Raw genomic sequence first — 21,889 nt, 5'->3', positions numbered from 1 at the left:
CCAAAATATCGTTTTTAAGGTAAGTGCAGTAATATCGACTGTAAATAATATAGAAAGTGAAAATATGTAAGTATATACTATAGATAGTAAAAAAAAATGTTTTTATTTTTAGGGTTCAGGGTCAGTTTTGTGTTTTTGGGTAAAGGGGTATTTTTAGGGTTCAGGGTCAGTTTTGGGTTTTTGGGTAAAGGGGTATTTTTAGGGTTCAGGGTCAGTTTTGGGTTTTTGGGTAAAGGGGTATTTTTAGGGTTCAGGGTCAGTTTTCAGTTTTTGGGTAAAGGGGTATTTTTAGGGTTCAGGGTCAGTTTTCAGTTTTTGGGTAAAGGGGTATTTTTAGGGTTCAGGGTCAGTTTTCAGTTTTTGGGTAAAGGGGTATTTTTAGGGTTCAGGGTCAGTTTGAGGTTTTTGGGTAAAGGGGTATTTTTAGGGTTCAGGGTCAGTTTTCAGTTTTTGGGTATTATTTTATTATATTTTGTTACTATATATATATGTTTTAATAAATATGAAATAAAAAAATATTTATTTAATTTTCATTAATTATTTAATTATTATAAGTTAATTTAATTATTTTAAGTATATTTTAGTAATTAATTATTAATATTAATTTAATTTAACACTGTTTTTAGTAAATACGATATTTTTTACAACTATATTTTTGTAAACGATATTTTTAACTCGATATTTTTGTACTTACCTGTTTGTAGATAGAAACTCGATATTTTGACTGTCGATATTTTCTTAACGATATTTTTGATGGTCGATATTCTCTCCCTCGATATTATTTCAGTGATCCGTTAGCGACGATGGGGAGAGGGCGCATCTTTAGTGTATTGGATATGTCTGCCTCCTACCATCATATTAACTTGCATGAACATTCAAGTCATTTGACCTAATTCGTGACACCATCGATAGCTTTCTGTTTAGAAAGAATGCAATATGGTTTACCTTCAGCTTCTGCGGTATTTCAAAGAGTGATGAAAAATATTTTGGGGACATGTCGCAAGTGTGGTGTTTCTAGGATGAGATCCTGGCTGTAGGGAAGAATGAGTCTGAGCATGACAAACTTTTTCAAGAAGTGATGTTGCATCTGTAGAAACATAGTTTGACGATTAAAAAAGAGAAGTGTCAACTAAGGAAAGAGAAGGTAGATCACTTGGGTCATGAAATAACAACCTATCGTGTAAGGCTGAAGAAAAACATTGTTGTGGCTGTAAGAATAGCGCCTAAAACAAGCAATAAATATGAGTTGATATCTTTTCTTGGGTTGGCAGAATATTGTGCCAAATGTGGGGAATTTATCGGAGATTGGGGAACCATTACGAAGAATAATGAAGAAAAATGTAATATTTGTATGGGATGATGATTGTGAGAAGCCTCTTGGAGTGATCGAAGAAAGTATAAGTCAGGCACCTACACTTAGGGATTTTGAAGTCTCTGGAAAAACATAGTTGACTACTGATGCTAGTGGAGTTGGAATTGGTGCAGAGTTGATGCAGGTGGCAGAAGGGGAAGAGTGTATCATTGGGTTTGGATCTAGAAGGTTGCAGGGGGCAGAATGTACGTATTCTGGGCCCGATTCACAGAATGAACTTAAGACTCATTCCTAAACTTACTACTATTTTGGTATTCACAGAATGCACTTACTACTTTTGGTATTCACAAAATGAACGTACTACTTTTGGTATTCACAGAAGGTAAGATTTTGTCTTAAGTTTGTCTTAAGACAAACTTAAGACAAACTTAAGACAGACTTAAGACAAAATCCTAACTTCTGTGAATACCAAAAGTAGTAAGTTCATTCTGTGAATGCCAAAAGTAGCAAGTGCATTCTGTGAATACCAAAATAGTAGTACGTTTAGGATTGAGTCTTAAGTTCATTTTGTGAATCGGGCCCTCTGTCAATAAAAGAGAGGCGTTGTCTTGTTGCTGGGGGATAAATCATTTCAGGTCTACGTGTGGGGCATACCTTTTAAAGTACGTACTGATGTGTGCAAAGGTGGAAAGGGTTTAGAAGGTGGTATAACTCTGCATATATGTGGATGGATGTTGTCATAGATGGGATACACTTTTGTGGTGGAGTAAAAGAAGGGTAGTAGAAACATAATTGCAGATTATCTATCAAGGATGCCTGTAGTCGAAGGCACTGAGGAGGAGCGCTAAAATATCGTGGACGAGGGAGAAGGGGAAAGGGAAAGGGCTTAGAACATGGCGAACTAGAGTTAAGCGAGGGAAAATGATTCTGTGTTGGAATAGTGGAAGAGAAAATTGTGCAAGGTTGGAGTTAAGGCAACAGTATGGCTAAAGAATTTAAGGAATTTTTTAAGGAAAAGGATGAGTTGAGTTTAAGCGTATTATGGTTATCACGCATGAGGGCCATCCAGGACGACATATGAACAAAAGAAGGTTAAGACAGTTATTTTGGTGGCCTGGCATGGATAGTGACATCGATGATTTAGTATAAAACTGCCACACATGTGTGCCAATAGTGGCAAGTCCAGGCTGGTGAGACTGCCTCCATTAGTGAATGCCAAGTTCCCTGAAAGGCCCTGGGAAAGAGTGGCTATTGATTTTGTTGGGACTGTGGAGAGATTAGGTTTGAGAACAAGGGGCCAGATGTAGGTGGCCATTTACCGATCGGTAACGGCCAATTTCGGCCGTTACCGACCGGTAAATAGGTTTTCGGTATGTAGGGGGCCTCAATTTACAGAATCCGTAAATTTACCGGATCGGTAAATTTACCGATTCTGTAAAATACCGAATCAGTAATTTTACCGATTTGGTAAATCCAAATGTAGGTGGGACTCTTCTGAGTCCCAAAGGCCTTACAGATTCGGTATTTTACCACCCAATCCAATTGGGTGGTAAAATACCGAATCCAGGTGTGCATGCACATGTGTGCATGCACACCTATGCCATGTGACACACAAGCCTGCCCCTAGGGCATGTCTGTGTGCCACATGTCACACGTGCCTGAATTCGGGGTGCTAGAGGGTGTCAAAGTGACACCCCCTGCACTCTTGCAACATTCGGTATTTACCGATTCGGTAAATACCGAATCGGTATTTCCCATTGATTCCTATGGGCTTCACAGCCCATAGGAATCAATAGGGAATACCGATTCGGTATTTACCGAATCGGTAAATACCAAATGTTTCCGATTCGGTATTTCCAGTTCAAAAAATACCTACATCTCACCCCTTCATATTTACCGATTCTTAAATACCGAATCGGTAAAATTCGGTATTTAAGAATCGGTAAATACGATTTACCTACATCTGGCCCTAAGTAGGTTCTTATACTTGCAGATTACCACTCTAAATAGTTTGTGGTGGAACAGGATGTATGACGTTACAACGCACACTTTTACAACGCATACCTTTACAACACATTTTTTACAACGCAACATCCATTGCAACGCATTCCATTACAACGCATGCCATTACAACAACATTTTAAAAACTACATTTACAACGCATTCCATTACAACGCATAACACCTTTACAACGCATACCATTACAACGCATAACATTACATTGCATGTTTGGTAAGTATTGGATAGTGTAGGGGTAAAAATTACTATTCTAACTCCAGGGGGTGCAACAGTAGGGTAAGTGTTGGATAGTGTAGGGGTAAAAATTATTATTCTAACTCCAGAGGGGGTGCAACAGTAGGGTAAGTGTTGGATAGTGTAGGGGTAAAAATTACTATTCTAACTCCAGGGGGTGCAACAGTAGGGTAGGTGTTGGATAGTGTAGGGGTAAAAATTACTATTCTAACTCCAGGGGGGTGCAACAGTAGGGTAAGTGTTGGATAGTGTAGGGGTAAAAATTACCATTCTAACTCCAGGGGGTGCAACAGTAGGGTAAGTGTTGGATAGTGTAGGGGTAAAAATTACTATTCTAACTCCAGGGGGTGCAACAGTAAGGTAAGTGTTGGATGGTAATGTTTTGCGTTGTAATGGTATGCGTTGTAATGACTGAGTTGTAATGGCATGCGTTGTAGTGGTGTGCGTTGTAGTGTCATGCGTTGTAATGGTTGCGTTGTAATTGCATGCGTTGTAATGGATATTGCGTTGTAAATGTTTCGTTGTAATGGTAGTGCATTGTAAAAGTTGTGTTCTAAAGGTTGTTTCTCGTGGAAAACGATGAGGGAAATAATACTGCCAGTGTGATTAGGTTTTTGGAGAGAGTTTTCTTTGACGAGGGTACTCCTAAGACGATAGTGTCTGACAATGGGGTGCAATTTGTTTCCAAAAAGATGACAAGTTATCTTGCAAGTATGGGAATCACACACAAAAGGGTGGCTCTTTTCAAACACAGGTAATCGGTTTGGCCGAGAGGGTAACATGGATGAATTGAGGAAACTAATATGTTGACATGTGTGTCATCATTTGCATCTTTAAAGGGAAGAGAACCGGGCAGGAAAGAGTGCCCAGTGTGGTTGTGCAAATAAGATAGGTTGTAGATTGATCGAGAGGAACTGAAAAGGAGGGTAGTGAGTATGCAAAAGATGTCCAAAGAGGGATACAACATGAGGAAAGGTGTAAACAATTTGTGGGAGCAAAGTGGTGATTGGGTAGTGGTTTTAATGAATGGTGTTGTTGCAAGGGTGAAAGTAAGAATTCAAGTCATTACCAGGTTAAGGAGGTCAAACGTAAGCATGAGCGTAAAATCTGGTCCGCTCGCGGGTTTTGCGGATTTTCGGCAAATTCGCAATCCGCGAACTCTCGCGAACTTGCCGAAAATTCGTAAAATCCGTGCGAAGCGGATTTTTTGCTTGGTCGCACTTGCCAACTAGAATACTATACAATTTCGCAGGAGTAAACACTTGCGAACACGTAGATGCGGCGGGCAGCGACAATCTCGCAATTGCGATATTGCAAAATTTGCAATTTCGCACAAGAAATCCACCAGCAGGCAGCATAAACCTTGAAAATTATGATTTTTATCAGAATAACTCCTCAGGTTGACATTTGCCTGCACTTTTTCTTTGCAAGGAGTCCATTTTTGGGGGGGGAGGAAGGAAGTGCCCCACAGTCTCCAACTTCCTGTTCCTGTCCAGCAGGCTCCTCCCAGTGCTTTCTTCATGTGCTGGTCACTTTGATTTGGATCTTGACCTGGAAGGATTACTTTTTGTGGATGCTGTTGGATATTTGGATTTTTGCAAAAGTGAAAGCACTCAGCAGGTGCAAAAGTTCAATCTTATCATTAGTAACCATTCCCTGTAGCGCTTCCTGAGGGGCCCCTTCAGAGTTCATTTGCCTACTTGCAACTATTCTATGACCCTGCTCTGACCCTCACAGCAGGCTCAGAGAATAGCTACAAGTATACAACAAAGGTCCTGTTAAAAAAATTACACTGCAACAGAAAGCAATTACAGACAAAACTGAAAGCACTCAGCAGGTGCAAAAGTTCAATCTTATCATTAGTAACCATTCCTTGTAGTGCTTCCTGAGGGGCCCCTTCAGAGTTCAGTTGCCTACTTGCAACTATTCTATGACCCTGCTCTGACCCTCGCAGCAGGCTCAGAGAATAGCTACAAGTAGGCCACAATGGTCCTGTGAAAAAAAATTGCACTGCAACAGAAAGCAAATTACAGATAAGGAAGCAGGTGCCAGCCAGACTGGAAGTTTAAATTCAGTGACACATTAATCAATCCCAAATTAATTCATGTCAGTTGAAGCAGGGCAGGTGTGCTTGCTTTTTTACACCCCCATAATCTACAGTGATAAACCAACCAGAGGGTGGCAGTGATGTACCAGAGGGTGGCATGGGTGTACCAGAGGGTGGCAGTGGTGAAACAGAGGGTGCTGTGAACCTGTGATGATGAACCAGACGTAGAAACAACATAGTCGCGGCCGTTGCGAGCCGACAAGTAATTTCGCAATTGCGAACTGGTACACAACCCTCGCGAACTGGCAGAAACCCTTGCGAACACAAAAAAAAAAATTCGCAAAATTCGCCCATGCTTAACGTAACATGGTATTGTTAGAAAATTGTACTACCTGGAGTATGGGCAATATATGCAAAGCTTATGAGCCATGATAACCTGTGATGTATATGCTGAAATCATATATCATTTCTGTGAAAATATGGAAAAGAAATGTGCAAATTCAGTATGTTATTCTTTGCCTTAAAGTATCTTGTAAGTTTTGTCTTTGTAATTGAGTTAAGATGTGGGGTTGATTTCTATATTTTGTATTTTATTGTTATTATTATTAAGAATTATTAAAGGCGGGAGGTATGTGGAGATGTTATGAATGAGTGCTGCTTAGGTGACCAAGGGATTCCAGGTGAAGCAGTAGCTGGAAGGAACAGTTGCTGGAAGGATAGAGATAACTGCTGGTGATTGGTGGAGATGTCACTTAAATAAAAGAAGTTACTAAGAAAAGCTGAGTGGGACTTTCCTCTACACTCTCCCATAGGATAACAGTGGGCTAACATATTACATTTATTAAGTGAAACCTTTCAAATGGGAGAAGGTGGAACGATTGGGGTCTAAAGAATTGAAATTCAAAACCCTTTTTAATGGTATCTGATTTTAGGTCACAATTTTGAAATGAAAATGCTACTCTTCTTGTCCTAACCATTTGGCGCCTACAGCTTGTATCCTAGGTCACAGGACTGGATGTAGCTGGCAGTTGGGCTTTGTGTATTCCTCCCAGTCAAAGAGTCAAATGGGGATCAGGTGTTTTTAGGATGGGGCATCTCTGACTTTAATAGAGGGAAGAGCTGTCACCTTTCACCAGTGGCGGCCGACAACATTAAAATGTGGTGAGGCACAAGGCCCAAAAAACTCACCATATATGTTGCCCTTGCAGGCACGCAGGCTCTGGTTATGGTCTCTCTCTTCATCCTGGTGCTCTCCTCTGCTGTGACTCGGGCAGAAAGGGAAGAACTTCCTCCCTTGTACAACGCAAAACCAACCAATCCTCATTTTGAGGCTGGGAGCCTGTTGCTGCAATCCCTCTGCTGTTTCTCAGCCCTTGGATTGCTAGCTCTGAAGTGCGCGTGTCAGATTGGCTGGCTCCAGACAGCTGGCCAATTTGACATGCACATTGGCAGGAGCTGACGTAATAGTGTAATTGCACTAATCAGCCTCGCCCCTGCCCTTGTGCTGCAACAGCACGAGCCTGCAACACATTATAATAAAATGGTATGTATTATCATTTTTGTGACCCTCCTTTACCATAACGGAGGAGCTCCCGCTAACTTTCACAATCACACATTACAAAGACTCTGCCTTTGCCTACTCACATAGGGTTTCACACTAGTTTATTGTGCCCCCTGATAAGCTGGGGTTTGGGCAGGGAGGCAGGAAATTACAAGCATCTTTTGGGGCTTGAAACCTCTAGAAGGTTTTCCTACTTAAAAACTGCCACCAAGTATAAATATTTGACCCTTAGATCCAACTCTTTAGTGCACATCTGGATCTATGAAAGACTCAGAAGAATGACTGCTGTTCTGCCTTGCTGTAAGAAGGACTGCTTCTCTGCTGCCCTGCTGCCAGAGTAAGGACTACACCTGCATCTCGAACCCAGGAGCACCAGAGTGAATACAAGGGTTACTTGGCTGACCTCCTGATGAGAGCCTCAGGGACACAAAAAGGTTCCAACTGTCTGGAACCTCGTGCCTGGACCCTGCCTGCTTTGAGTCCAAGCCCCATGTCCCCAGGGGTGGCCCTCAATCCCTGGACCCTTGGAAGTTGGGCTACAGATACCGCCCAGCTGTGGGTTTAACAAAATCTGGCACGAAGTGACGGGAAGCCCTGCAAAGACTCGCCACACGGATGTATGACGTTACAATGCATGCTATTACAACGCATGCCTTTACGACGCAAGTTTTACAACGCAAGTCGTTACAACGACTTGCGTTGGGGGGCGCTGGATAGTGAATAGTTTAATTTACTATTCCAACTCCAGTCCCCGTGGATAGTAGGGAAGGTGTTGGAAACTATTCCCTATCCTAGAGCGCCCCCCAGCGCAAGTCGTTGTAAAAGTTGCGTTGTAATGGTTGCATCGTAAAGGTACTTCGTTGTAACAGTTGCGTTGTAAAGGATGTTCCCCTCGCCACACAACTACAAACTTCATTGTTACCAATGCAGGGTGACATGAAGCAACGCAAAACCTCGACCCCAGCTGCCAGCCTCAATGGAATTGACGCAGAGCGACAGAAGCCCAGCAAAGCTTTGCCACTCTGCCGCCATCTTCATTCAATCAATCAATCAATCATGCCATTTGTATAGCGCACTACTCACCTGGGAGGGTCTCAAGGCGCTTGGGGGGAGGGGTATGCTACTGCTCGAACAGCCAGGTCTTGAGTTGTTTCCTGAAGGCGAGATGGTCCTGGGTCAGCCGAAGGTGGATGGGGAGGGAGTTCCAAGTCTTGGCAGCCAGGTAAGAGAAGGATCTTCCTCCGGCGGTGGCTCTTCGGATGCGTGGTACGGCTGCGAGGGCGAGGCTGGTGGACCGTAGCTGGCGGGTGGGCGTGTAGAAGGTCAGGCGGTCGTTGAGGTACTTGGGGCCCAGGTCGTGGAGAGACTTGTGTGCGTGGGTGAGGAGCCGGAACGTGATCCTCTTGTCGACGGGGAGCCAGTGCAGGTTCCTCAGGTGGCTGGAGATGTGGCTGCGTCGGGGGACATCCAGGATGAGTCGGGCGGAGGCGTTCTGGATGCGCTGGAGTCTTTTCTGTAGCTTGGCTGTGGTTCCGGCATAGAGGGCGTTTCCGTAGTCCAGTCGGCTGGTGACGAGTGCCTGGGTGACAGTCTTCCTGGTCTCGGTCGGGATCCAGCGGAAGATCTTGCGAAGCTTACGCAGGGTGTTGAAGCACGATGAGGAGACGGCGTTGACTTGTCTGGTCATCGAGAGGGAGGGGTCCAGGATGAAGCCCAGGTTGCGTGCGTGGTCGGTTGGCTTGGGTGCGGTGCCCAGGGCTGGGGGCCACCAGGAGTCGTCCCAGGCGGAGGGCGAAGATCCCAGGATGAGGACTTCCATCTTGTCCGAGTTCAGTTTCAGGCGGCTGTCCTTCATCCACTCGGCGACGTCTTTCATCCCTTCGTGTAGGCAGGTTCTGGCGGTGTCGGGGTCTCTGGTGAGGGAGAGGATCAGCTGGGTGTCGTCGGCGTAAGAGATGATGTTGAGGTTGTGCTGGCGTGCGATGGCTGCGAGAGGTTTCATGTAGCTGCTGAAGAGGGTGGGGCTGAGTGAAGATCCTTGCGGGATGCCGCAGATGACTTCGGTGGCCTCGGAGCGAAACGGGGGGAGGCGGACTCTTTGTGTTCTTCCGGCGAGGAACGAGATGATCCACTCCAGTGCCTTCTCTTGGATACCGATGTTGCTGAGGCGCTGGACTAGGGTGCGGTGGCAGACCGTGTCGAACGCAGCGGAGAGGTCCAGGAGGATGAGGGCCACTGTTTCCCCCTTGTCGAGCAGGGTCCGGATGTCGTCGGTGGCTGCGATGAGGGCGGTCTCGGTGCTGTGGTTGGCTCTGAAGCCGGACTGCGAGGGGACGAGGGATCCGTTCATCTCGAGGAAGGCGGTCAGCTGTCTGTTGACGATCTTCTCGATGACTTTAGCAGGAAAAGGGAGGAGCGAGATGGGGCGGAAGTTTTTGAGATCGGTGGGGTCCGCTGTAGGTTTCTTCAGGAGGGCGCTGATCTCGGCGTGCTTCCAGCTCTCTGGGAAGGTGGCGGTGTTGAAGGAGGCGTTGATGATGTTCCAGAGTTGGGGTGCGATGGTGGAGTCGGCCTTGTTGAAGACGTGGTGTGGGCAGGGGTCGGTCAGTGATCCGGAGTGGATGGTGTTCATCGTGCGGGCTGTGTCTTCGGTGGTCACCGTGGTCCAGGTGCGAAGGGTGGCGGTGGGGGGGCGTTGGTTCGACGGTTGGGTGCGTGGGTGGGGCGCCGAAGCTGTTGTGGATGTCGGCGATCTTGCGGTGGAAGAACGAGGCGAGGGAGTCGCAGAGGTCTTGTGACCGAGTGATGTTGTTGGTGCCGGTGCTGGGGTTGGAGAACTCCTTGACGATAGTGAAGAGCTCTTTGCTGTCGTGGGCGTTGTTGTCCAGTCGTTCCTTCAGGGATTTCTTCTTGGTGGTGTGGATGAGCTGGTGGTGCTTGCGGGTAGCGTGTTTGAGGGCGGTCATGTTGTCGGTAGTCCGGTCGAGGAGCCAGGCTTTCTCGAGGGTGCGGCAGGTCTTCTTGGAGTCCTTGAGGTCGTCGGTGAACCAGGATGCCTTCTTGCTTCTGGGTCTGCTGGGAGGGTTCTTTAGTGGCGCGAGGTCATCGGCGCAGGTGGTCAGCCATTGTGTGAAGTTGCGGGCTGCTTCGTTGGGGTCCGTTGTGTTGGCGGGTGGGCTCTGGCTGAGGGAGGTGGTGAGCTGGTCTGCGGTGATCTTGCTCCAATTCCTGTGAGGTACCTGTTGCGGGTGGTGGTGGGTCGTGGATCTTTTGAAGCTGAAGTGGACGCAGCTGTGGTCGGTCCAGTGGAGTCCGGTGGCATGGCTGAAGGTGATGTACTTGCTGGAAGAGAAGACGGGATCAAGCGTGTGGCCGGCGTAGTGGGTGGGGGTGTTGACCAGTTGCTTGAGTCCGAGGTTGGCGAGGTTTTCCAGCAGGGCGGTGGTGTTGCGGTCCTTGTTGTTCTCCAGGTGGAAGTTGAGGTCCCCGAGGAGGATGTAGTCAGTGGAGGGGAGGGCGTGCGGGCTGATGAAGTCTGTGATGTCTTCGCTGAATTGTGTGCGTGGTCCCGGGGTTCTGTAAACGAGGGTGCCTCTGAGGGTCATCTTAGGGTCGGTGTGAATCTGGAAGTGGAGATGTTCGGCTGCGGCGAAGGAGTCGTTGGCGTCGGTCGTGATGCTGATGGTGTTCCTGTGGACGATGGCGATGCCACCTCCGGTCTGGTTGATGCGGTCCCTCCTGATGATCTTGTACCCATCCGGGATGGCGATGGCGATGTCGGGTGCAGAGGAGGCGTTCATCCAGGTTTCCGTGAGGAAGGCGACGTCCGGTGATGTAGCGTCGAGGAGGTTCCAGAGTTCCACGGCGTGTCTGTGGACAGAGCGGGTGTTGATGAGGATGCACTTGAGGTGGTTGCTGCTGGTGTTTGTCTTGGCGGGTGCGGGGCAGGTTTGGAGGCAGGTGAACTTGCAGGTGCAGCAGGTGAAGGGTCCGTGGGTGCGTCTCGGGGTGGCTCAGCAGCAGGCGTGGGTCCGGCCGGCAATTGAGTGTGTTGAGAGTGGCGGCGTCGTAGGTCAGTCGGGTCGTCTTGCCTCGGCATGGAGGGCCAGCGGTCCTGGCGCTGGGCGCGGGCCAGGCGCGGAGGGGCGCAGACGGGCTTACCTTTGGCGCACCTTCGGCGCTCAATCGGCGCTCCCGCTGTGCGCGTCCGCTGCGCGGTCGCTCTGGGGGCGTCATAAGTAAGGAGCCGGGAGGGAGGAGCAGCTAGGTGGCGGGAGCGGGGCGGCGAATGGAATCACAGGGGGGCGGGGCCGCAGGGAGGCAGCGGCAGGAAATTCCAAGAAGCAGCAGGCAGCGGGAAATTCCCAGGAGCAGCGGGAAATTCCCAGGAGCAGCGGGCAGCGAGCGAAGGAATCTGCAGGCAGGAGGCGGCAAAGGCAGGCAGGAGCGGCAGCAGTGAGTGGGGCGACCAAGCCCTGTGGAGGGCTGAGCGGTCACACTCTGTGGTCCCCTACGGTCCCCTTAAGTAAGGAGCCGGGAGGGAGGAGCAGCTGGGTGGCGGGAGCGGGGCGGCGAATGGAATCACAGGGGGGCGGGGCCGCAGGGAGGCAGCGGCGGGAAATTCCAAGAAGCAACGGGCAGCGGGAAATTCCCAGGAGCAGCGGGAAATTCATTGAAACTGATGTGACTCAACATGAAGCCACGCTGCACAGCTTCAGCGGATATGATGCAGGAAGATGCAACCGGACGCAGGTTCTTGCATCGCCGATCTCTCAGCCCTCATAACTGAAGCAGAACGATGAAAAGCCACGCAAAGTAAGGCCACGCAGACCACGCACCTGGATTTAAGGTACTTTGTTCAGTAGCCATAACTTGGTCCCTGTATCCAGTCAATCGTGATCAGACTGAGTTGTGACTTTGTCCCAGTCTGGCGTGACAAGATACCCACAGTAGGCACTTTGTGCTTTTAAGCACTATTCTTGCCTAAATGTTTAAAGCTGCATACCTCCAGTTCTTCAAATTGGATGTTTGTTGTTTCGCTCTCAAATTATTAATTACATTTCACTCTATTTTTCTAAATCAGTGTGGGATTATACTTTTGTTTGTTTTCACTCTATCAGTGTTTGAAGTGCTGCATAAATACTTAACAGATTGCCTCTAAGTTAACCCGGAATGCTTTTGGGCCAAGCTACCAGACGGTTGAGCACAGTTAATTTGGGATTTGCTCGTGTTTCACCCTGCCAAAAATTGTTGTTGCTCCTTGAGTAGGTTTCCCTTTCCCCCCAATATGTACCCCACTTTCCTACAGTGATTATACCAAGATAACAGTAAGGAACTTTGGAGTCATTGTTGATGCAGAGCTCTCTTTCATACCCCAAGTTCTCCAAGGTAATACACTGATCCAGGAATCAAACATGCAACTCTGCCATCTTCAAAGATATGTCCCTCTAATCTGACCTGGCCAAATTGTCGGAGCACACAAGAGATATGATGTTTGCAAGGCTAGTCTGTTGCAGCATAAGTAAGCACAATGTAAGAATGTAAAGGCTACAAGGTCATGCAGCCAAATTCTACCTGATTCTGAGGAGGCATGTTCACATAAATCCACTCTTGAAATGCTCTATATTGCCTCCCTGTAGAATACAGTGGTGTAATGACCCTCTGCCAAAAATATTGTGCCTTAACTATTCTTTACAAAAATATCACTCCATGGGGGTTAATAACTGAAAATCTGCACTCATTGATAATGATGAAATACTGGACCAATATGTTGTAAAGAATATTTAGGTCACAATATTTCTGTCCAGTGATCTTTATGTCATCAATACCTGACAAACAACTTCCAAGTAGACAACAGAATTACGTTTAAAGTACTTTAAACTGTCATTTCAGCTCTTTCCCAGGTCTGAGGGTGAATTGGTCCAAATCTTGTGTATTTCCGTTAATACATATACCACTTATTGATCGCCGCCACCAACCAGGTGCACGCCTACATCGTGCTATGATCTATCACAATAACAGTGATCGCCATGAGGACAACCTGGATAGGGCAATTGGTTTCATAAGCTGCTCACTCCCCTTTTGGAGATCGCTCCCACTGTCCCCGCTGGGCCAGGTTGGGATTTCCAAAATATTAATATTACCCCATCTGTTGTATTATTTCTCAGCCCTGACGCTTGTGCTCCCTAGAACCTTCTTTCACATTCTAGATAGATTGTTATTGGAATTAATTTGGAGCTCCGACAGCCTTCGGGTGGCTCTGTCGACATTACAGCATCCACTTATGGATGGGGGTCTGGGAGCTCCCAATTTTGATCTATACTATGCCGCAGCACAGCTCTAGTGGACTATGTCCTAGCTAAGTGCCCTGATATGTCCAAAATCCTCACTTTTTCACACAATCCTCCAGTGCACTGCACCTTACACTTGGCTATTCAACCACACTATTCATCCGACACACCAAATCTGATTAATGTGAGTGGCTCGCACTTGATGGCATTGCTATCTACATCCTAAAGACACTGCACTACCATACTCACCCTCTATTCCCATCTGGGATTTGCCTTTATTGCAATGGATACCGAGGCCAGTTGTCTCACGCCCATGGATCGATGCAGCTATCACCCAAGCAAGGGACCTTCATAACATAGGGAAGTTCATGTTATTCTCAGAAATGACTGAAATGTATGGCCTACAGGCGGCATCTTTTTTATCATACTATACACTACACTGGGTTGTACATGAGATGTGGGGCACAGTAGAACCTGAACCACCCTCCTCCCAGTCTCTATCCCTTTTATTAACATCTAATTCTACACGCGACGCTGTCACGCTCTTGTACTCAGCCCTTAAACGCAATTTTTCCCACTCACACCGTTAAGGCGGGCGCCAGATGGGATGCAGTACTTCACCAATCCTTGACTGATAGAAGATGGAACCACGCCCTGCAACTCACTAACTACGTCTCCCGTAATCCCAGGTTTTGTTACACCCAATTCAATTGCATACACCACATATATCTCAACCCACTCGCATTCAACGCACTTTACCAGCCAGTTCTACGGAATGTCCATGCTGCAGGTCACAAAACTGATTTCATACATTTATGTTGGGGAACTGTGTTCCACTGTCACGGTCATGGACAGAGGTGACTGTACTGGTGGCAGAAATGTCCACAAACCCTCTCACTCCTCTTGCCTATTAGGGCTATGCTCAATTTCAAAGGGACATCAACATTTGCATTGCTTCATTGATTTAGAGATTTAGCTTTTTTCCTGTGCAAAAAAACCATTGCTAAGGCATGGAAGTGAGATATGGGAGACGTTCTTAAATAGCAGTGGAAGCCAAAAACGATGAACGCCCACCATGAATCCACAAATCACTGAACACTCATACATACTTCCTGGTATTGAGTACACTCAGCTAAGCCCAAAGCGACTACGCCCTACGCTAACACACACATCTCTCGATACTAAACTCAAGCATAAACAGACCATAATCCCACCACGCTGTGCCATCCATGGCTTCCCTCCATGCCGCTCTACGCACACTCGCCCTGTTTGCTCCTCCCTTCCCTACAATGAGTTTTGTGTCTGGCACATCTTTTACTATTTCCCAGCTGGTGCCTCATGCCACATCGTACTGTGTTCTTCTCTATAAGATTAGGATACTTGTCCATGAGGTCCATTAATACCTCAATACTACGTAATATGTGCACCGAGCTCTCAAACTGCTCTAATATTGTTCCTATGCCCCCTTGACCTCTCACTCCCTCTTCCAAACCCCAACAATGATCTCCAACCATCCATGACTACCGACAACTCACTTACACGCAGGGTTACCTACCATGCAGCAAACATTTGCGAAGCTGTACTTTGTATGTCATGATACTGTATTATGAATGTAGCTGTCATATATTTGTACATCATCACCTTCGGTTCGATCTACTACTCTATATTGTCAATAAAAATATGTTTTTTAAATGGTTTTTGCACTGTCCACAAGGCCTACTCAGCCAAAGGACCAAGATAACTACAAAAGACAGCATCCCACTACATACCTACAATGGTCCTGATCTCTGCATCTAGCTAGACACTGGCTGTCCTTTTTTTAGAATCTATTGTTCTAAACAGTCTAATGAAGTACATGAAAGATGATCTGCTGTGTTGTATACAAACCCCAACACCTAATACCTAGACCCCGCAATATTGCATTTACGCTGTTGTAATCGCACATAATTTTCAGCATTACGTAACGATTGTTTCATTAAATGCCAGGGATTACGCAATGATGTCACACTGCAGAAATGATAACATCACAACAAAACCAGTGTCGGACCTATATCTATTCTTCTAGTGGCCTGCACAGGGCTCAAATTGGGCTGTCCTACAATAATCAGTCCTGCCATACACGATTATGCAAAAATATACAGATTTTTATTCCTCTTTTTCTTTTTTTTTAAATGTATATACTTACAACATCTCTTTGGAAAAGTGTATACATATTCATGAAAGACAATTAGTGTGATGTCCTAAACATTTGACATATACAGCATATATTATTTACTGATAAAATACAAAGAACGACACGTGTGAATCCAAATGATACAGACACAGACCCCACAAGCATATAACCTCACATTACGCAATCTCTCCTCTCATACCACACTCTCACAATCAGTACAGTCACATACCCCATTTTGTTTTTTATGAAACTAAAGACATGGCTGACAAAAGATGACGGACTAAACAATTCACAGTGTTGATCCGCTTTGGTGCTGCCCTCGGGGGTTCCCAGCAATCTGGTCAACGTACGTTTCGGTGGAGATAAAATTAACTACCTCCTTCATCAGGACCAATCTTCTTGGCTACTTTCAAGTGAGTGGCATGGGGGTATCTTCTCATAGCCCCATAATCGGCTGAGTATTAGTTGGATGCACTTAAAGGTCAATATGGGTTGCATGTCCTCATAACTAGAACTCCTGGTCCATAACTGAAGCCAAAGCTGATAGATGCCCGCTAGTCGTTACTAGTGGGCAGTAGTGATTACATGTGTGCACACCATCTAAGAATTGTGTGAGTGGACTCATCCACTGAGGGAAATGTTAGATCATGACTTACTACCAGGAGCGGGATTACTCCACAGAGTTATGTTTACATACTAGAATGAAGATGTTTACTCTAGCGTCTCCATCTGACTTGAAATGACGAACGAGTTCGATACCCCATCTGTCCCCTGATCTAGAGGCTAAACCGGCAAATTACGGGGCATATTACCAAGGCAGGCAAAATTAAATTATCGCCGCAAAGCGGCGATAATTTCATCGGCCAATTAATAAACTGTCACTAACATCAGTTAGACACATGCAAAGTGGGCGTACCCAACCTGTTAGCGACTAAAAGCAGTCGCTAACATCGCTATCGCCTATTATCAACGCAGGCATAGTGACAAAAAAATTCACACTGAGCGCGAATATCGCTGAAAACTAACGCCTACGCCTTCTCAGACCAGTTCTTAGCCTGTATATCCAATGGGAGGTGGATAGTCAGGCTAAGTCCCTATTAGCGATAGTGCCTGAATATCCAGCGATATTCACGCTTTCGCCGCTATCGCCGGATATTTTATTGCTTTGGAGATAAACGTTGCTAATAGCACGTTATGTATGCGACAAAATCCGGCGATGCGCGGCGATAAAAAAATTGCCGCTAAGCTTATTTAGCGATAAATGTCGCTAGTTGTTGATAATATGCCCCTACGTCCGGTCATTGCAGAAACGAGACTTCCCTTGGGTAAAATTACTATTGCGGGATCACAGCAAGAAAGTAAACTAACCATGTGCTAGTGTTTTTTGTTTGCGACACTTTCCAATTTGCATATTTTTTTAGCATGAGATGCTTTTTCCTGACCAAAATGGAAGTGAGGACATATTTCAAGGTATAAAACTGTGCAAAATGCTGGAGCCGGCATTTCGTATAATAAAACCTCTGTTTTTTGACATTGCACATATTTTCTACAAAGGAAATTACGAAATGCAACTAACAACCCCTATACAGCCAGCCTGTGTCTAAAGCTGTTGAAAGTTCCCTGTGCGTGCACAGCATGGGAACAGCAGTCATAGCGTCTACACCGACCTTCTCCAAACCTGCGGAACATGGAGCCTTAACTGAGCCACAAACTCCATTTTGTACAGTTTTGTGCTCTAGTGAAACTACAAGCTGTGATGTCACTTGCAATGATAATTTCATAAGAGGGCCGATCCCCAAGCATTTTTCACATTGATCACCAAACAGAAGCCCATCATGCTTTGAATTAAGGGTCCAATATCATGCTTGGTGGGGATGAAACTCCATCGCCATGGCAACGGAGCGCTCTCCACGCCAACACTATAGACCACCTGCTCAATTTTGATTTGTAAGTACCATAGTTTGACGACAGCAGAGACTGCTCTGTCTTCCCAGAGGTCAAACTTCTCCAACGGCCTGACAGCGTAAAGACGGTCAGAGACTTGGCTATATGTCTGCCCGCCTAATTTTGATGGACAAAGAAAAAGCTGTTTTTCAATGCCTGTTACCACCAGGAAAAAACTGGAAGCAAAGGGCACTGAAAAGTGTCCAGGCCACCCTCAACATTTTTTTCTATTTTCAAAATTTGTAACTTTGGCATAGGGTTCCATCATGTTTGACTGAGCCTCACAGAAAAGTTATAATGCACTGGCTAGAACTACCTGTCAGTGCTTGAAATACCTGCCGGCACGATGGACATTTCAATACTTGGCAGTCGGAACCTCCGTCAGGGTGTCGGAGTAATTTAATCTGTCGCCTGCCCTGGCAGAGGACAGCACAACCGCCAAATAATAAATGGACCCTAAGGGCCTCATTTATGAGAAATGACGCATCGCTGCGTGAAAGCAGCGATGCGTCACTTCTCAGTGCGCACTTCTTGCCACATGATTGATGCGTCATATTTATAATTTGACTCATCATGTCGCAAGACGTTACAGATACGTCAGTATTTCTGACGTATCTGTAAGCGCAAAAGTGACGCATTGCTGGAGTGTGTCACAAAAGTGACGCAACTCCAGCAATGTGTCCTTTCACATGGGGCAAGCCCCATGTGAAAGGGCCTGCGTCAGTCTTACGCCTGCTGTGAGGCAGGCGTAAGATATTGACACATTTGCGTCCTAGAAGTGGGCGCAGTGAAATCTCATAGATTTCACTGCGTCACTTCGAGGACCCTTTCTTGCATCAATACGCCCCCCTGGCATACATTATACCTGGCGCAGGTATAATGTGGCGCAGGGGTTTACAAAGTGACGCATCTACTTAGATGGGCCACTTTGTAAATATGGCGCACCAAGGCGCATTTTCTTTGACACTGATGCATCACAAAAAGTGACGCACCTACAGCGTAAAAGTGACGCACAGCCTCTTAAATGAGGCCCTGGGTCTTTCCGTGATAGGGTAGCATAATCCACGTTTATCAAAAAGCTGCTAAAATGAGTCAACCAAGCGTGTGAATATTGTTCAAGAGTAACTCACCTGCATCAGTGGAGGCATGTCTGCACTTTTTTCTCTTCTTCGCATAGAAAATGAAACCTGCGACACCGATAAGTATAACAGCAATAACACAGACAGGGATGGCTGCCTTTGATCCATTGGAGGAATTAATTACTTCATCTTCTAGTTCTGGAAAGAAAATAGGCAAACTTAGAAATTATTTACTCATATTGGCAATGAGGTTCACCCAATGAAATGTAAAATACTCCTATTTAGATAGTACTAGTAGGACTGGCTTTAGCATTGGTGGTACCTAGGGCGACAATCTCATCTAGCACCCTCCCACCCAGCATGCCAAATGATGCACTATTTTCCTTTAGTGTTGTCGATGCTCCCACACCTATGTACCTGCTTTACTTCCTATATCATTACAGTGCCAATTGGCCCATTTGTGTCCATCGTTCTGTCTCCAGAGCGCTCAGTCGGATGGTTGGTACGAGCTCCATACTGTCTTTAACAGAAGGGTCAGTGGAAATGGGATGGATGATGATGGAGTGTGTGCGACCAGAACTGATCTAGTGACAGGTACTGAAAACAATGCACTGCTCCCCGTCTCTCATTCAGAACTCTCAATCATGCCCTGTCCTCAAGACCCATCCACATTCTGAACACAGACACCCAGAAGTGATTCATAAGCTGTAGGCGCTATACAAGACTCATGTTTTGCCCGAAAAGAAAAACTACAGAAACACAATATCGGGAAAAGGAAGAATTCTTAGTGGCCAGGAGCACACATACCATGCAACATGAATTAACATGAGCAGAACGTAAAAAGAGACGGCATTACTGACCTGGATTACAGTAAGGTTTCCTGCACTCGTTGCTGAGAAACAGGTCAGAGTGTTTCCTTTGTAAAATTAAGGACTTGACTACAGGGCCCGTAAGGACATGTTATAATGCCAGTCTAAGTACTGCTGGCGCGGACCACTAGTAGGTCTTGCCCTGCATGGCCAGAGATGTAAAAGTAAACGCTTCATTTATATATGTGTTTTTATGACTCTATGTTGCCCCTTTCCTATACCACTCTATGCTTTATGTCAGATGAGAAGGCTGGCAGGTTTCTGAAAGGGGCATGGTCAAAGAAGCCTAACTAGAAATCATTTCTGAGAAGCATGGCCTATTTAATCTATCCAGGCTGAATGAAGGCTGATAGCCAGAAACCGGTCCTTGGATGCTTGATTCCGGTCTGGGAAAGACATGGCTTGGTAGTTCGGACTGGACTGTTCCCATGAGGCATAGGGTCAGAGCTGATTTGCATATAGCCAGTGTCTAACCCAGGGTGGTGTGGAGTGCAAAAAACCGATGGATTTCGGCCCAGATCCTTGTACTGGGGTGAATGTATGACATTGTTCTACATTCTGTCCATCACTGTGTTTTTTACAATTTTCACCCCGAGTGGGCTGGGTATGCTCAGACGTGAGTCCCAGGCTCTCCACACCACTGGAGTCAAGCTATCCAGGCTGAATGAAGGCTGATAGCCAGAAACCGGTCCTTGGATGTTTGATTCCGGTCTGGGAAAGACATGGCTTGGTAGTTCGGACTGGACTGTTCCCATAAGGCACAGGGTCAGAGCTGATTTGCATATAGCCAGTGTCTAACCCAGGGGGGTGTGGAGTGCAAAAAAACGATGGATTTAGGCCCAGATCCTTGTACTGGGGTGAATGTATGACATTGTTCTACATTCTGTCCATCAACTGTGTTTTTTGCAATTTTCACCCCGAGTGGGCTGGGTATGCTCAGACGTGAGTCCCAGGCTCTCCACACCACTGGAGGCAAGCTATCCAGGCTGAATGAAGGCTAATAGCCAGAAACCGGTCCTTGGATGCTTGATTCCGGTCTGAAAAAGACATGGCTTGGTAGTTCGGACTGGACTGTTCCCATGAGGCACAGGGTCAGAGCTGATTTGCATATAGCCAGTGTCTAACCCAGGGTGGTGTGGAGTGCAAAAAAATGATGGATTTAGGCCCAGATCCTTGTACTGGGGTGAATGTATGACATTGTTCTACATTCTGTCCATCAACTGTGTTTTTTGCAATTTTCACCCCGAGTGGGCTGGGTATGCTCAGACGTGAGTCCCAGGCTCTCCACACCACTGGAGTCAAGCTATCCAGGCTGAATGAAAGCTGATAGCCAGAAACCGGTCCTTGGATGATTGATTCCGGTCTGGGAAAGACATGGCTTGGTAGTTCGGACTGGACTGTTCCCATGAGGCACAGGGTCAGAGCTGATTTGCATATAGCCAGTGTCTAACCCAGGGTGGTGTGGAGTGCAAAAAAACGATGGATTTAGGCCCAGATCCTTGTACTGGGGTGAATGTATGACATTGTTCTACATTCTGTCCATCAACTGTGTTTTTTGCAATTTTCACCCCGAGTGGGCTGGGTATGCTCAGACGTGAGTCCCAGGCTCTCCACACCACTGGAGTCAAGCTATCCAGGCTGAATGAAGGCTGATAGCCAGAAACCGGTCCTTGGATGCTTGATTCCGGTCTGGGAAAGACATGGCTTGGTAGTTCGGACTGGACTGTTCCCATGAGGCACAGGGTCAGAGCTGATTTGCATATAGCCAGTGTCTAACCCAGGGTGGTGTGGAGTGCAAAAAAACGATGGATTTAGGCCCAGATCCTTGTACTGGGGTGAATGTATGACATTGTTCTACATTCTGTCCATCAACTGTGTTTTTTGCTATTTAATTACTGGCATGGCTTAAAACATTTGATCTAAAATCATGTTCTTCTGACAGAGTGCCATCTGAGTTTCCTGGACCTGCATCCTGTTATATAACACAGAAATGAACATGTGTCTAAATGGAGCCATGACCTATTTGGCTTTGCTGATGCTTATTTGCAGTATCATATACATGAGTAACACCATTGACCATGTTGTGAATAACTAGAATTGAAAATGTTTTAATTCTGAAAATGTAAAAGTGTGAAGTAAACATTAATTAGTAAGTTGTGTGGCAGTGAATCATTAACTCCAGGTCTTCCTTTTCCATCACTGCCCTCTGCATTGTCTCTTTTTGTTGTACACTGAGGGCAAAACTTATCATAGTGTTGTGTCACCTGACTCAACACTAAAGTCAGATTTATCAAGCCACGCAAGGCCACCTTGCATTTTTTTCTATTGCTAAGACATTTAGTGCAGTTGTTCCCAAAGTGA

The 21,889-nt window shown here is 46.2% G+C and overlaps 1 protein-coding gene across 2 annotated transcripts in view; it reads right to left on the bottom strand.

The window, feature by feature from the left end:
• LOC144772436 (T-lymphocyte activation antigen CD86-like) overlaps positions 1-21,889 on the bottom strand; it is a 172,937-nt gene that overhangs the window by 38,365 nt on the left and 112,683 nt on the right. For both annotated transcript variants that reach the window (XM_078656754.1, XM_078656755.1), the window contains exon 5: positions 18,711-18,857. In XM_078656754.1, the coding sequence (XP_078512880.1) occupies positions 18,711-18,857 (147 nt within the window). The remainder of the gene's footprint in view (positions 1-18,710; positions 18,858-21,889) is intronic.

Source organism: Lissotriton helveticus, chromosome 8 (assembly GCF_964261635.1).
Source record: "Lissotriton helveticus chromosome 8, aLisHel1.1, whole genome shotgun sequence".
NCBI classification, from domain to species: domain Eukaryota; kingdom Metazoa; phylum Chordata; class Amphibia; order Caudata; family Salamandridae; genus Lissotriton; species Lissotriton helveticus.
The sequence above is the reverse complement of the archived record's forward strand: the minus strand, read 5'-3'. Positions and strand labels throughout refer to the sequence as shown.